Raw genomic sequence first — 16,269 nt, 5'->3', positions numbered from 1 at the left:
TGCCTGAGAACGGGTCCGTGGCCACCTGCTCCACATCTCACACGGTTCCTCCTTGCACATGCCTTTACCTTTAGCCAGCAGTACTTAAGCTGCTACGTGCCCAGATCCTTCCCTTTTAGAGATTTACAAACCAAGCTGAGCACGGCAATACATTTTTCAACTGCGCAATGCAAGCCAGGCGTTTTTTTTCCCCTTCTTAATTTTGTGTTAATTTCGCTTCCTCACTTTCTTTCTGCAGAGCTCCCAAGATTTCGTGGCAGCTACTCACTCATCCCTCCTCCCGACAGCGGGCCGGGCGGCCTGGCTGCCACAAAGCCAGGTTTGTCACCAGCCAGAGGAATCCTCTAGAAAGAAAACCTGCAGGAGAGAGATAAGAGGCATCTCCCCCGCTCATCGGAATGCAGGGAAAAGACCAAAACAAATATTAATGAGAGGCACTTAGCTGCGCCCGGCCGGCAATCAATAACGCGCAACAAGGCGCGCCATCGGGCTGCACGCTTAATGCCGGGGCTGGGGGTCCGAAACGGAGGGGTCTTCTGCTAATCCCCCCCTCCAGGTCACACCAGCCGCTCTGCAAATCCCCATCCCATCAGCTGTCAGAGAGGCAGGGGACCGGAGCGGTGACAAACCCCTCTTCTGGTTGCGCGCGCTGATTGTGTTCCTCCAGGAGAGCCAGGTACCTTTTGTTGTTAAAATCCAGCCCCGCCAGCTCTCTACAAATCTGATGTTTTTGTGTGCCCCAGAGCCATGTGCAGGTGGCTTTGTGTCACTGGGAGGGGACAGCTCCCCCCCGACGTCCCCCATGGGGACAGGGTGAGGGACAGATGTGGGGCGATGCTCCCCGACAAGCTGCAGCGACTCATTCGGACTGACCTCCAGAAAGTGTAACTGCAGTGTAACCTGTTTTACCTTTCCCTGCCCATTTCGCACAAAATCTGCATCGCTCACACCCGTACGGGGACCACCTCCAACCCCTACCCCACCAGCTGCGGGCACAGGGGGGTGGTGAAGGGACAAGGGCGAGGAGGGGACGTGGCCGGGGGACGCTCCCCCCGCCCGCGCTCCTCCGGCAGGATTCCCGGACCGGCATCCGAGGGCGCTTTGGCGGCTCCCGCGGCGCTGGCTGCGGGAAGAGAATGGCTTTCAGCTCAATTACCCTTCACATTCAGATTCCATAACGCTCCGATGAGGCTTTTTAACCAAAACCCAAAAAAAGCACGCCTGCCGCAGCCCGACCTCAAGCGCGAACGTGCAGAAGGGACGCGGCTCGCCGCCGCCTCCAGGCTGCCCGGCGGTGCCCACCTTTTCTGCGAGCCTCCTGCTGGCACCAGGCTCCTTCTTGGCCCTCTTCTGGTCTCCACCTGCCTCCCGAGCTCCCAAACCTGCGCGCACCAGGCTCACAGGCTCCCCAGAGATGCGCGTGAGGGGTGAGCACAAAGCACCATCACCACCGCCCGTGGGTCACCACGCACCCTGCCCGTCCCACGGAGAAGGCCCGGCATGACACTACGCTCTGTATTTCAGAGGTGCTTGCAAAAGGACAATTAAACAGGGAAGGATCCACTGCTTCACGCACCTAAAAGTGAAAAACGGGTCTTGTAGAAAACCCACTGACCTCCTCCTGGTGCCTTCGGTGCACCTTGAAGACATCGTGCCGCCGTGCCCCAAACCGACGGGGTGCGACGACGGCGAAGGACTGGTGCTGAAACACATGCTCTGAAGGACAAAGGACACCAGCTCCACCCAAAACCAATCATCTCACCTGCTTCTTGCTAAATAACCCCCCAAAACGATGCTCAAATCACAGCAGCAAGAGCTACGGGTTCCTTCCCAAGAGACAGGGTCCCTGCCCGGGCAGGAGAAGTGACCAGACACAGCAGGAATTTCTCCTGGCCACCAACTTTTCCTTTTCAGCCCCATTTAAGGGCAAACCATGCTTTTTTCAAACCTCCTGTGCAACAAATCCTGAAAAATTAAAAACTTTCAGATTTTTGAAATGAAATTGCCTTGGACCCCTATATATTCATTTTTTTTCCTTGCTGTCTTCATTATTCACACCTAGTGACAGAATAAATCAACCAATCTTTAAGTTTCAACATCAATTAATGGTGGAAATTAGGCGACGGCTGCCTGATAGTGATTGAAACTTTTTCCTAGATCAAATTTCTCCCATTTGTAATGCAAATAGTTCGGAGCCGATGCAAACAGTTCGGTTCACACATAAATATTTTAAAAAAAAAATACAGGGAGAGGCTGATTTGGCCTATTATTTTATCACAAAGTATGACCAGCGGTAGAAAACTTATTATACATGACTGTCCCTGATGCATTACGAAGTAATAAAACATAAAACGCAGTTCTGAGAGAGAAATTGGACTGAATCTATTGCAAGAGTGGCTTTTATCGGCCTCCTTTCGAAGCCCCGTTTCTGCACAGCTTTCCTGCGTGGAAATTCCCCAGCAGCATTCCCCTAAATATTTCCGTCTTCATTAAAACCGGCTTTTTTAGTGGAAAAAAAAGGCTCGGCGAGCCTGTCCTGGCAGCTCTAACCCCGCCCCCCCCCCTCCGCCCTAGGTGTGATGGGTGAGGACGCTGCCTCGTGCCCGCCTCGTGGCTCTGCTGCCGAGCCTAGGCGTTTTGGGGTGGAAAAGAGCAATATTTCCAGCCCTTTCTCCCTTCCCTTGTCCCCTTGCCTACCCCGGCACTGCACCGGTCAGAACAGCATGACTATTTCTAATTTTCAGGCCGCCCCCCCCCTCGCTGCAGCATCCTTCCAGAGCCAGCCCAAGTTTTGCCTGGTGGAAATGACTGTTATCTCCAGGACACTTTACGCATTACTTCCACGCCATTTGGGGTTTTCCGCCCCAGTGGTTTCTGTTGCGTCTCTCATTTCGCTCCTCGGGCACGTGTTTTAAAGAACCAGGGTCTCCTGTTCAGCCAGACGAGGGGTGGGTCTGCCACAGACTGCGGCTTCCTCCCTCCCCAGGGGACTTCAGGATGTCACCGGCACCCTCTGAGGCTCTCCATCTGGCATCACCGTGCACGCGGCAGCGATAAAGACGCAAAACTTGCATGACAATGACCTTCAGAGGGGAGGACGCTCCCGGGTCTGAGCACCTGCTCCATCACACAGCACCTTCCTCAGCACAAGCTGTGCCTTACCCAGCACATCACAGCCTGTTTCCCTCAAGCACCTTGCCTTGGTGCCTGCAGAAAGCAGCAGGGAGACGCTGGTGGGCTTCCAAACGGGTCTTACCTTAAGGAACCGCTAGTATCCAAGACAGCCCCCAGACTCCCCCGTGCCTCCACGGCCCATTTATATTCTGCAGACAGCGGATATCTTTCTGAATATTCACAAACTCAACCCAGAGCCAACACACGGGGCATCCCACCCTGGCCGTATCCAGGGGCTTGGACCATCACTGGGGTCCTCTGGTCCCTGCCTGCGTGCAGGAGCAGCTCCGCTCCTCCCCTTGGCTACAAGCCACCAGAAAAGCCTCTCGATCACCGGTGACAAAGAGCATCCCGTGGCACTGCTGCCAAAACCCTGACTTGGTCATTTTCTGCACGTAAAGGTACGTTTTCACATTCCTCCTCTAGAAATAGCCCCATCGAGGCGGATCACACAGGCTGGGGTTGAGAGGGGAGGGGAGAAGGCTGGGTTTCTTTGAGGGATATTACTTTCTACCTAGTGATTACGGAGCAGATGAAACCCTCTCAAAAGAGATTATCTCATCCAGCTAAGAGATGGCTTTTTAATAGACGGACTGTACCTCTGCATTTAAGGCCGTGGAAGGGAAGGCAGGCCCTTCACAACGCGGCTCTGCTTCCACTGGCTTGCTGGGCAAGGCTGGAAAGTAATTAAAGGTTGCTCAGAGGCGAAATTTTAAAAAAGAGGAAAAACATCAAAACAAACACAAGGTGACCAGATCTCTGAAGCCAGGGAGACAGCACTGCACAAAGCCAAAAACTCCATTTAATTCGCCATAAAATGGCTTGTCCTCCTCCCAGAGCGGTTCTTCTACCCCCGGGCTTCTCAGCATCATGGACCAAGGAGGGCTTCCTCACCTGACACTCATGAGATGAGCTTTTCTCAGCGAGCATCCCTGCAAATTCCCTAAACCCACCTCCCTGGGCTGTGCACATCTCCTCTGCCCATCCTGCACAAGCGTGCTGCCACGATGCCCGTTGGCAGAGCCTGGCTCCCAGAACTCTGTGCAAGACGAACCCCATTTCGTGTTCCTACAAAACCCCGCGTGGATGCTCGCCTGCCCAGGAAAGAGAACCAGCTTCCTCCTGGCCCATGGCGTTCAACGAGCACAGGCCTGAATTATTTACAAATTTACTTGCCGCCTCTCTAGGAAGTTAAAAAAAAATAAAAAATAAAAACAAAACCCCGCCATAAATAAGTAAATTTGCATAGGAAGTGCTGCGGGGGAGTTCAGTGTGCCTGCGGATTTTGTGCTCTGAGAGGTGGCGGAGGGAGGGCACGGCTGGATTTGGGGGGTAAATTATTCATCGTAAATTATTTGTGCCGTTCTAAAACCCACACGGAAGGCGAAGGGTGTGAGAAGGGAGTGGGGAGGAGGAAAAAGGAAGGAAAAAAAAGAAACGAGGAAGGAAAACATCCAGCAAGGATTGCAGACCACTTTCCGATATGGGGGGAATATCGTTCTTACCAGCTCTGTTATAGTCGCCTTCAATTTAAAGTCTCTTTGTGTAAAAAGGGGGGAGAATAACCCACAAAGCGTCTGGGCACGCACAAGGCGATGGCCAGTGGGGCTGCAGCAGGAGCTCACGTTCGTCGCAGCTGCTTCGTATGCGCAGCGTCAGGCCTCGTAGCCACCGCGGCGGCTGTACGAGCCCCTGAAGGCTCCCAGGCAGGATGGCAGGGAAACTGATATAATTACCGACATTATTACCATTAAAGCAAAATAATAATTGTAATTACACAGCCAGGGCTTTGGGAGCTTTTCTCCGGCCCTCCCTGCCCCTGCTCACCACCTCGCATGGTTTGGTTCCAGGCTGCGGAATGGGACAGGGCAGGGACAGTCCCCTCCTTTCTCCCCCCTTTCTGCACAATCAAAAAAAAAAACAAAAAACCCACACATCATAAAAGTGCTGTTTCCAACATATTAAGGACGGAAACGGCGACTGGTGGCTCATGAAGGCTCAGTCCCAAAGGCCACCCTCCTGAGCAGAAGTGACTGATGCCGACAGCAAGCGCCGCATGCCTCCCGGTTAAAACTGATGGGGAAATTGGGGTTGAATTCTGAAGACGTGACACCAGCCTTCATATACCCGATGCCGTGTTCTGACCAGGGACTTCCCTGCCTATTTTTAAGCTCTTTTCCCATAGCCTAACCTCTTCCTGGTGCTTGCATGAGCTGAAGAGGAGCATGTTTATCCCAGCCCTAAGAAGGAGGGGAGGCTGAGGACGTCCCAGCCCAGAGGACAGCTCTCGCAGCAGCACCTTGCTACCTTGCTCCAGCAGCGGAGAAGCTCGGAGATGATGTATGGGCATCCCATCCAGAGAGTTAAGTGACCTTTCTGCCGCACGTGGAGGCTGCTGATGCTCGAGAGAGAAGGCCGGGGTAGGTTTGAACTTAACCAACATGCTCAGGATGTGGGGGGGAACAAATCTTTGGGAGGGGGTATGAGACAGACGCCCACCACAAAACAGCCTCAGTGTTTGAGAAGGGCCCAAGAGGTGAGGGCAGCAGGCACCTGGATGCAGTGGTGCAGGAGATGGGCTTGCAGGGCAGATTGCTCGCTTCAAAGGCAGTTCAAGGGCTTCTCGTGCTTGGGAAGTGGGATAGGAAAACCCAGAAGGTACCCAGGGCCAATGGTCCAGCCCCATCCCAGCACCAGGGACCACAAAACCGACACGTGGCTCAGCTCTGCTCCACCAAAAGCCACCAAACCATGAGAATCCAGCAAGACCGGGTTCCCTGCAGACCCGGTCAAATGGAAAAACAGATCAGCTAAAGCAGATCGGACTTGTCAGGGACCGAGGCATGGCCACAACAGCCCGCCGTAGGCTCAGCAAGGCATCGTCCCTCATTTAAAAGCCAAGCTCTGAGACTCCCAGAACCACGGCACCCTAGGGCTGGGGGAGGATGAGATGGGGCATGGAAGAGGCGAAACGCAAGGGCTGCATCCTAGAGGAGACCGAGCCCTGAAGGTCAGAGCAGCGAGCACGCGAGCGGCTAACTAATGTACTACAGCAGCACCACGGGGCACGGGCACCGGCGCACACGTCCTCGCAAACTGGAAAGCCATAAAAGTCTATTACAGCAAATCAAACAGCAGTCAGCATGACAGCCATTAGCCTGAAATGAATACACGAGAACTTAATGAACTCTGTCGAGGCCAGCTTGGTGAATTAAGTTGCCAAGTCTAGCAGGATTCCCCTTTCTTTACAGACTTGAAAGCGTCCGCGCCGCCTCGTTGCCTCCTGACGCGCGACCGGCAGCGCGCCCTTGCCCAGACGGGGTGGACCATTACACCAGAGCAACTTCCACATCCCACTCCGGCCCTCGCTCTGCTATTTCAAGCAGGTGCCAGGGATGTGTCGAGGACCCGATGAGCACGGAGGATGCACAGCATCAGCCCGAGGCCCGAGGAAGCGGCAAGTGGTCCCCGGCACAGTCATCAGGAGCCGTGGTGATGCCGAGGACCCGTGGTGAAGCTGGGTGCCCTCGCCCCCAGTTTGTGCTGGAGAAGAGCAGCCCGAGCCCCAGTAATTCACATTCTCAAATCAAGCGGACTGCGTGAAACGGCGGGATGGGTGTTTAGAGGCAGGCTTGTTTTTAAAGGTCAGTTTACTTCATGTTCCATTTATTTATGCACACTCTTCTTTCTGACTTTCCCTCGCGCCACACAATAGCAGCGAGGTTTAAATAGCCTTTCTGTTGCTGCTCCATTAGCTAGGACAACTGCAAATCGATACAGCCATTTATTTCAAAATTAAAAAGAGAAAAACCCTCATTAGCTGCCAATTCCGCACAGAGCCAGCCTATGCAAAACCATGCAAGCGCTTCTGCTGGCCTCTGCTCTGTCCCCAGGGTCCCGGCCCTGCTTACTCATTAGCCACAGGCCCTCCAGCTCGGGCTGGGAGGTCTCTGAGATGGATTCAGATACTCAGACCCCTGCTGCTCAGCTCTTGGAGCGTAGGGACAGCCTTGGGACAGTATCATCCCCTACTGTGACCCGCTCTCAGCGCTCCACCAAGCTTCAGCAGCACGCACACCTCGGTGCCACGCCACCTCCTGCTTGAAATCGAAACCAGCAGGCATTTCTTCCTCGAGGGCTGCAGAGAAAATGGTTGTGCTCGTCTTTCTCGGGGGCTGCATCCCTCCGAGGGTCCTCCGCAGGAGGACGGGGCCATCCGCGCCCCGCTCTCGCACAGCCTGCCGAGGCAGCGCTGCCTCCCCGGCAGAGGAACAGAAGCGCCTCCAGGACACCGGCCCAGCAACGAGTTCGTGGCTCATTGCTTCTGATCGGTGCCCTTGCTTAAAGATCACGGATGGAAACCGGGAGCTGGCACACGATGCCTTGTAATTAGATTAGGCCAACCTCCAAAACAGCGTGACTCCGAAGGCCGGGCGGGAGCACGGGTGGACACGCAGGAGGGCTGCTCTGGGGCTCGGCCCCTTCTTGATTTATTTTCTGGATATCTCACCTGCCCGAAATTCCCTAGCCCCAGCCAGCCTTAACTCCCAGCACAGGAGCTTTGCCCTCCCTGCTCCCCAGGCTCGATGCCGGCTGGCACGTGGAAGGCTTACGGCTCACAACGTCAGCCCTTTAAGTAAGGGAAGGAAAGAAAGAGGGGCACCCGAGAGCAAGGCACAGCTTTCGCCAAGTCATTTCTGCACTGTCCCCACGTTGAAGAGGAGCAGAAATGACTCCGAACCCACGTCACCTTGGAGGGGGTTCAGGTGACTCCTGGCTCGACCATCACGAGCAGGCTGACGAGGAAGGCTCATCCCCGCAGCAGAGGGACAGGGAAAGAGCAAAGCCACATCCAGGGGGACACAAAACGCTCTCGTCCAAACACCACCCCCTGAGCTTGCTATCCTCCTGCCAGCACCAGCAACCCCCCCTGACTGCACGTCTTAAATTCACATTGGGCCTGCGGGTCCATGAGGTACGTCTGCCAGGCTGAGCTCTGGGTGCTCTCCCTGGCAGCACGGTTCACTGCCAGCACAAAAACCGAGAGCAGCAGAGAGCTGTGGAAACCTATCCCCGCAGACATTTAACACTCGGGCCGCAGGGAACCTGATCCCACACCGAATTCTCTCTGCTTCAACGGGAGGCCGGGCGACCTGCTGCGGCGCCTTCCTGCTGGCACCACGCCGGGTCCCAGGGCCCACGTCCTGCCGCAGACACCCCCAAACCCGCCTGGCTTCGCCCCTCTGGCCCCACGGGGCCGGGGTGCCGAGCAGCGCCTACCTCGGGGATGCGGACGCTGTAGGGCTGGTTGTGGAAGCGCGGCGCGTTGTCGTTCACGTCTCCCACCTGGATGTTGACCGTCCCCTTGATCACCTGTGGCCGGGAGCAGGCATCAGCTTGGTGCATGGATTTAGGAGCCGAAGCGAGCCTGGTGGCTGCTTGCCCTGGCTTCGGCTCGAGGTTTGCTGCCTCGCCGGGGGTGCTGCCCCCGGCCCGCCGTGATCCGTCCTCCCCGCTCCCCTCCGCCCGCGCTGCAGACCATGAAATGAGAAGTCACACTTACCCCCTGGCTGTCGCTGACGGAAAACTCAACCGTGAATTCCGACTTGGTCTGAAAGGGAAGGAGAAGGCAAACATGTAATTAAAGATACCGGCGCGTTTATCTGCAGATGGCAGGCTGGGGACTTTTAGCCAATGTTATTACATGCAAAATGCTTTCAGGACCTTCAAAAGAAGAGAAGGGGCGCTTGAGTGCAATTACCTACGTCGAGGATAAATGCCGAGAAACACGACTGCCAGCAGGGCTCCGGCAGATCCGCCGGCAGGGAGAAGTGCCCTGCCCTGGGTGGGGAAGGTGCAGGCAGTGGGAACCGGCTCGCCAGCCCGCAGCTCAGCTCTTGGAGCATCACTGCTGCTTTCCCAACGTTACCTGCCCCCCAGCAGATCCTGGGATATCACATCGCTGGGATGAGCCCAGGGGGTGCAGCAGGAACGGACAGAAATCCATGAAACCCATCGAGTCATCCCTGTGCAGGCTTCTGCGCCCCTCGTTGCTTTACCTAACTTAGCGGCTTGCTAAGTTGTGATATATCAAAGTCACAAGTGCTGGGGTGAGAGACGTGTGGGTGAGAGGGGAAAACCTGGCTGTCAGCCTTCCCGTGGCACCATCGGGGCAGGAGGGGTCAGCCCCTGCGCCCACGACACCCCACCGTAGGAAGGGACAGAGCGGCAGGGAAGAAAGGAAGAAGGGGAGAGAAAGCATCCTGTGGGGCATTTGATTTTAAGAACAACATAACCAGAGAAGGCTGCCACGTGCTAGTTTTTGCCCACACGTCGTGGATGTACTTTTTAGGCTCAAGGCTGTTTATCCTTCCCCCCCCCCCCCCTTTTTTTTTTTACAAGCTGTTTTTCTTCTAACTTATGTGTGAGTGAAAAGTCTTACAAAACAGCTTTGCCTCTTTGCATTTGGCTCCTTCTTTTGCTCTATTTTCCCGCATCATTTATCACACCATGACTCCCTCTGCCTTTTCAAGCCTCTCTCTCTCTCCCCCCCCACACACTCGCTTCTCCCCACGTGGCACAAGAGTTGACCTCTTCCTTTTTTTTTTCCCCCACCACTTTTCTTGGATGGCTTTCTGTGCCCAGGCTTCTCAACAGCCCTTCTCTTGTGCCCTGCCTGTACCCCCAGCAAGAGGCACCGACATCTGTTCATCACCCCCCTCACCCCAAGGCTGTTGCTGTATTTATTGGGAAGCACCAGGCCATTGGATAAGGTTGGAAAGCCCAAATGAACAGGGATAATTCATCTCTTCCCATTTAGTTTTGAATGTTGTTGGCCGTGAGCAGTGTTACCTCTCTGTCCAGGGGCTGCCTGAGCCAGACGACACCGGTTACGCTCTCCACGGCGAAGAACCTGCTGGCCTCCTCCCCAACCACCCCGAACACCAGCGGGTCATTGTCCAGGTCCCGGGCCAGCAGCTGGGTCACCGAGGAGCCTGGCAGAGACAGGGGGGGAAGAAAACAGTAGTGAAAAGGTCCCAGCTTGCACCCAGGGAGGTCTGGAACGGGTGTCGGGAAGAATTTCTTCATGGAGAGCCCCAGGGAGCGGAGGGGTCCCCATCCCATGGGTGTCCAAGGGACATGGGGACAAGTGGTGGGACTCGGTGGATGGACTTGGGGCCCTGAAGGTCTCTTCCAGGAGGATTTTATGGTCTACAAGGCCAACTGCTGCAGCATCCCCCCCGGCTCCATCACACCCTCCTGTGCTGAGGACCACCACCAGCTTTTCCCAGACCTTGTTCTAAGCCATCTTACCACAGATGGTAAGGAACAAAGGCAAGACTCCACCTTCCCCAGGGTGGACGTGTCACCAGTAGGCACCAGTATCCACCAGTGTGGGGAACTGCCCCACTGTGGCCTCCTGCACCCCCTCTCCAGCACCCAGAGCACCTCCTGCCCTGCTCCTTCTCCCACCTTGCTGTACCTCACACATTTTTCCCTCTCCCTCCTCCCTGCAGGGCACTTTTGCCCTTCACAGGGTCAAAACCTAGCTACGGCCACCCAACACACCCACGATCCCCTCTTTGGCAGCATGAGGGCACCCCAGAACCCCAAATATCTGGCTGAGCAGGAGGGTGACCTGCCGGTACCGACGCTGAATCCATCCCTGAGCAGGAGGGAAGCTCAGCACCACAGCGAGCCGAGCGACCCAAGCAATTACAGACCGCTCGGTCCAACATCAATCACGGCAAAAATAATGGAAAAGCTGATACGAGGTTCCATTAATAAAGAATTAAATGGTAGAACATAATTAATGCCAGTCAACACCATTTTATGGAAAATAGGCCTTGTCAAACAAACCTGATTTTATTCTTTGATGAGATTACAGTTTTGGCAGATAAAGGTAACTGCGAAGAAGTAATAGACTTTTGTAAGACGTTTGACGCGGCGCTGCGTGACTTTCTGATTAAAAATTTAGCACTGAGGACACCGAGCCACCGGCCACGGACAGGGGACATCCGAGCACGACACAAAACTGCTGCTGGCACAAATTTGGGTGTCACCAGCATTGACAGCACGGCAAACAGCAGGGAGGACCGAGCGGCCAGGTGAAGCTCTTGGCAACGTGCACCCGCTTGGTTGAACAAGCAAATGTTTTCATGACCCTACTCCAAATGCCCTCAAAAAAAGGCTGGCGGTCAAGGAGGGTGTCCCAAAAGCAGCTGTTCTGGCAGCAGCTGTGGGTCCGAGCGTGCAAGGAGCAACTTCCACGCGATGCTCCTTCGGCACTCACCCAAAGGAGGAGTGACCTGAGGGTTATCTAGCTGCCTCTGCCAAGGCGAGGGCTCTGCAAGCTGCTCAGCTGGCCAGGGCATCTTCAGGACCAGATCCAAGAGGAAGCCGTCAGGTTTTGGGAGCTGGTAGAATGCTTTACTGTTAAAAGGGCTTTAAAAGCTGGAGCTGCTTCGCTTATGACAAAGAGGGAGGTGACTCAGGCGGTCTTGAGCACATCCACGATGAGGACAAATGTAACACAGATGGCTACTTCAGGGCAAGAGAGCACAGCAAGACCCAGCGCCCACAAGGAGACAGATTTCCATCAGGAGAACAAATATAAATTGTCTTAGAAAAAGGGACTACAGTTAACCAGTGAAAAAAAAAAATCCCTCTCAGCCACACCGGCAAAATGTAGCGAAGGGTCACGATCAAAGGCGTTTTGGATGAAGACCCCAGAGCAAGAGTCCTTATCCAAGCCGCTGCGATCAGGAGGCTCATCCGCAACGTCCTCATCTCTTTGGTGACTGCGAGCGTAAAGAGATGAGAGGTGACCCTACACCTTCCTGAACCTCAAAGCCTTGACGTGAAGCAAGAACCGAGCTTGGTTTTATTCCAGAGGACGTCTGAAACCATCCCCAGCAAAGGTTTCTTTGCCCCAGGAAATGGGCAAGGCTGTGGCCATGCACATGACAGCGACAGCCAGTAACAAGGACGAGATGAAGCCAGTGTCATTCTTTTCTGTTCTGCCAAATTTAAGGGGAGAAACTGATTTTTCCCCTTCACGTCTCATACAAGAGCAGAGTATTTGCAATTCGAGGGAGCTGCCTGTGCCCCCCCTCCCCTGCTTCAACCCCCCCAGAGGTCTCAGTTGTGAAGCGATGGAAGGGAAAAGCAGTTAAAAATCCTGCTGAACAGCAAAACCCCGTCCCACCCCACTCTAATCACAGCCGCATTCACGGTTTGCGCGCTGGGCGCCCGCTCACACGCACACACACACACAAATAACCAGCCGGCAAGCCAGCGCTTAACTCTTCTTTGTCCCTGCATCACGGATACCTTCAGCTGGCAGGGCATTTAGCTCCCATTTGTAGGGTACCCTGGGGAAGGACACAAGGCGTTTCTGGGCTGGGTGCCCCTCGCCACCTGCATCCCCGGCTCCATCAGGCTGCGGACGCGCAGGGGCAGCGCCCCGCGGCACAGCTCGTCGGGCTCCGCTGCTCCACTCCAGGCGGACCCAGCCAAGGGCAAACAGAGGAAAGGCACAGATCAAGGAGAGCCTCTTCCCTCCCTGACTTTTATTGTTGGTTGACAGGAGTCAGAAACCTCACTGGGACATAAATAGGGTAACGCGGGAGGCGGGCGTCAGCTGCGTGTTTTCCTGTCTCGCAGGAGGGTCCTGTTTTGAACAAACCCCCTGAAAATTAACGGCTATTCCCGTTCCCACCCTGTCCATCACCATCCAGACTTCGCAGCACCTCCCAGCTCGTTACAGAGAAAAGAGAGCCATAAACACAGATCAAAATAAATTAAACAGAAGGTAAGGAGAAACAGACCCCCGAAATAAGACTTCACCGTCGCTTTGTCATTTGTTATTCTGATTTTTGCATATTTTTGCAGACTTTGCCCCAGGAGGACGCTAAGTTTAGGCTCGTGGTGCAAGGTGTGCACGCTGGGCTCCTCTTCCAGCGAGGCAATGTGGGAATTGATGAAGAATTGCAAATAGAGGAGCCTGCACCACCAGGAAACAACAGCACAAAGAAGAGGGCCGTCCTCAGACAGGGCATGCAGAGCCCAGGGAGCGCTGCGTTGGCCAGAAACCCCTTTGGGGGCACTAGCAAAGGAAAAATAGCTCACCCAGGCTGTCCCCAGGGCTGTGCAGAGGATGCTGCGGCTGCCACGAACCTGAGCACCGACCCGACACAGGCAAGGGTCGAGGAAACAGGGACAAATTATCCTTTTGCAGTGCAAAGTTATAGGCTCCATTTGTTTCCCCTCAGGAATCAGACAGGGCAGTTAAGTGTCTTGATTCCAGCAGATAATCACAATTTATCTTGTCTCCTTTTGCTCCCTTTCTCTCAATCACAGCTACTTCGCTCCCTTTCTCACACATACACAGATTTGCTTCCTTTTCCACGTCTTGAACTTTGATTGACCTCAGGGGCTTTTTTGTTTTTACCTCTTGTTTTATTCCTGCTAGGTTTTTTTATTATTACTAAGTTTTAATCTTTTTTTTTTTTTTTTAGGGTTGGCTGCTTTGCGGGGCACACTTTTACCCCCAAACAGGGTCTGTAGCCTCAGCATCTCGCTTTCAGCTGCCTACCCATGCATATTTCCTGCACCAACACCACGCCATCGGCTTTGCTTTCAAGAAGAGGACGGGAAAGGAGAGGAAACAAACTCTCCAGGAGCATCCTGAGCTGCTGGGGTTTGGGGAAGAGCTGAGCCCCAGGGCCAGGGAGGATGAAGGAGCTACAAGTGCAGCTGCCAGAGCAAGATGCTGACAGCCTGCACGGGGCACGGTGGAGAGCGCCGGGATGCCACAGGTTTCTAATTAGTCCCTTAATCAGGTGCTCTCTTAAAAGGTCTGATCCGTACCCAACCGGAGTTAACGGGAATCTCTCCGCTGACTGAGCTGGCTCTGGGGCTCAGGACTTCAGGCGTCAGCTGCACTTTAATATTAAAAGCATTTCAATCCCTGCTTTAAACTCAGTGCCTGCTTCTCCTGGGTGGCTGCGGCGTTGTTCCTCGCCTCTGGTCTCCCGCCACCGTCAACTTCGCTCCCCCTCCTTCCTGGAAGGCACACGGGACAATCACTTGCCCCAGCCCCAGCTCCTCTTGCCCCAGTTGCCCCAGCGCAGGCGTCCCCAATTAGCCCAGTCGTTCGCAGCAGGCTGCCCTCTGATGTGCTCCGTGGCAGCACTTGATGGGTCTGATCTTGAAATTCAAGCCCTGTTCTTCTCATCCGTCACCTCCTCCCTTTTTCTTTGCCTGCAATTCATTTTCTCTTTCACCTCTCAGAAAAAAAAAAAAATAAATGAGAAAAAAAGCCCTTCCATGATGTTTTCCTAAAGATTTCTTTCTTTTTTTTTTTTTTGCAAAGAAAAGATGAAATGCCAATATTTCTGTGCTGCTGAGCAAGCCTACGACACGCCACCTTTGCACAAAGCGAGGGAGAGAAAAGGACGGTGACTCCCTAGCACAGCAAATAAAGGAAGACGCAGTTCCAGGCGGGAGGCCACAGCAAGTGGGAGCTGCTCCGGCGTCTGGGACAAGGTTTCATCGTGTCCCCAAGAGGGGACATGGCACGCGTGGGAACCCCTGACCCGGCACGATGCGAGCCTGGGCGCAGTGCAGGTGGCTGGAAGAAGAAAGTGACCAAAGGACAATCGGGCTAAGGGCATCTTTTGTAGGAATCAGGTCTCTGCATCCTCATCCCTGCCTTCCTCTGTGGCCACGGGTGGTGCAGAAGATGTGGGCACCTAGAGCCTGGCGTACAGGAGAGGAAGGAGCTAATCGCGAAGGCAACAGAGGGAAAACAGATCTGTGCAGTCATAGCCATTTCTGAGCGATTTTATCACGCTGGGAGGTGAAAGGCACGGAGGAGAGAGTGTTTCCTAGCTCCTCAGGTGCTCAAAGGCAGAGCGGGAGGCAGAGCCTGTAATTTCTCTGCTGTATTTAGTTGTTTTAAGCGGGGAGCCGGTGTCGAGGTGGCATCCATAAACAGACACGACAGCCAGAGGCGAGCCTCAGAAAGAGGCACTGCCGCTCCCCCAGCCCTCAGAGAGGTCTGAAGGGATGCTTGAAGCTGTTTGAAAGGAAGAGTGCTCCAGGTGCACCTGGCAGAGCCGAGCGCTCACATCAAGAGGAGCGATAACGGAGGGCTCACTTGGTTATTTACCCAACACTGGTTAACTTTACGAGGAAGTAGGAGGGGGAAAAAAATAAAAAGCAACCAAGGGTATGTTGAACTTTCTTGACACTATCACGAAAGCAAAGAGACTACCTGAGGCTTTCCCTGTAGACACCAAGCACGTGGGCAGGCAGAGAGGCTGCCTCCATCCCTCCAGCTGAAACCAAGCCCTGCAGCCACACAACCAGGGCAGGCAGACAGCCACCCCCAGCTCTTAGAGCAGCACAGACACCGAGCCAGATCTCCCTAACTGGTCTAAAAACCTCGTGCTGGTGGGAGCTGCCTGGAGGAAAGGGGAGAAGATGCTCCTGGCTGTCCTTCCTCCCTGCCCATTGCTGGGGACACGCAAAACCCTCAGCCTGGGACAAAAAGCACTGGCAGCCTGCAAAAGCCCCAAGGACTTTGGTTTCCTGATGCTTGTGAAGGGATACGGTGTACTAGCATGAAAGAGGTGAAGTAAATACAATTGCATCAATAAAACAGGAGAGCAAACTCACAAAAGGAACGCCTGTAAAAAGGACGAGTCCGGGTCTGTCAAGATATTCCCAGTGTAAAAAGGGTTCCCACACTAAAAAAGCCCTCTTCAAAATAATTTCCTCTCCACGCTGCCTGGGAGCCTCATAATTACGAACAATGATCACAGACCCATTCATTTTATCCCAAAATTAATACATCACGCTCAGAATGATATCGCATTAATTTATCACAAGATTTATGAAACTTGTACTTTTTTTCTAATGAGATTTATGCAAATTCCGCTCCATCCACTGTTTGAACCGGAGAAAAAAATAAAATAAGAAAGTTCTGTTCGGGAAGCTGCTCCGTCCAAAAGTCTCCTTCCCTTTTTTTGATCTCTGTCCTTCCACCCTGACCACCACGGCAGGGCAGGGGATGCTCGGGGGCAGGGT

At 54.1% G+C, this 16,269-nt stretch overlaps 1 protein-coding gene across 2 annotated transcripts in view; it reads right to left on the bottom strand.

The window, feature by feature from the left end:
- Window positions 1-16,269, bottom strand: part of CDH23 (cadherin related 23) — a 74,286-nt gene that overhangs the window by 28,792 nt on the left and 29,225 nt on the right. For both annotated transcript variants that reach the window (XM_035329582.1, XM_035329581.1), the window contains exons 4-6: window positions 10,027-10,169; window positions 8,738-8,785; window positions 8,455-8,547 (exon numbers count right to left, since the gene is read on the bottom strand). In XM_035329582.1, the coding sequence (XP_035185473.1) occupies window positions 8,455-8,547; window positions 8,738-8,785; window positions 10,027-10,169 (284 nt within the window). The remainder of the gene's footprint in view (window positions 1-8,454; window positions 8,548-8,737; window positions 8,786-10,026; window positions 10,170-16,269) is intronic.

Source organism: Oxyura jamaicensis, chromosome 6 (assembly GCF_011077185.1).
Source record: "Oxyura jamaicensis isolate SHBP4307 breed ruddy duck chromosome 6, BPBGC_Ojam_1.0, whole genome shotgun sequence".
NCBI lineage: Eukaryota > Metazoa > Chordata > Aves > Anseriformes > Anatidae > Oxyura > Oxyura jamaicensis.
Note: the sequence above shows the minus strand (reverse complement) of the source record. Positions and strands in the feature narration are given on the sequence as shown.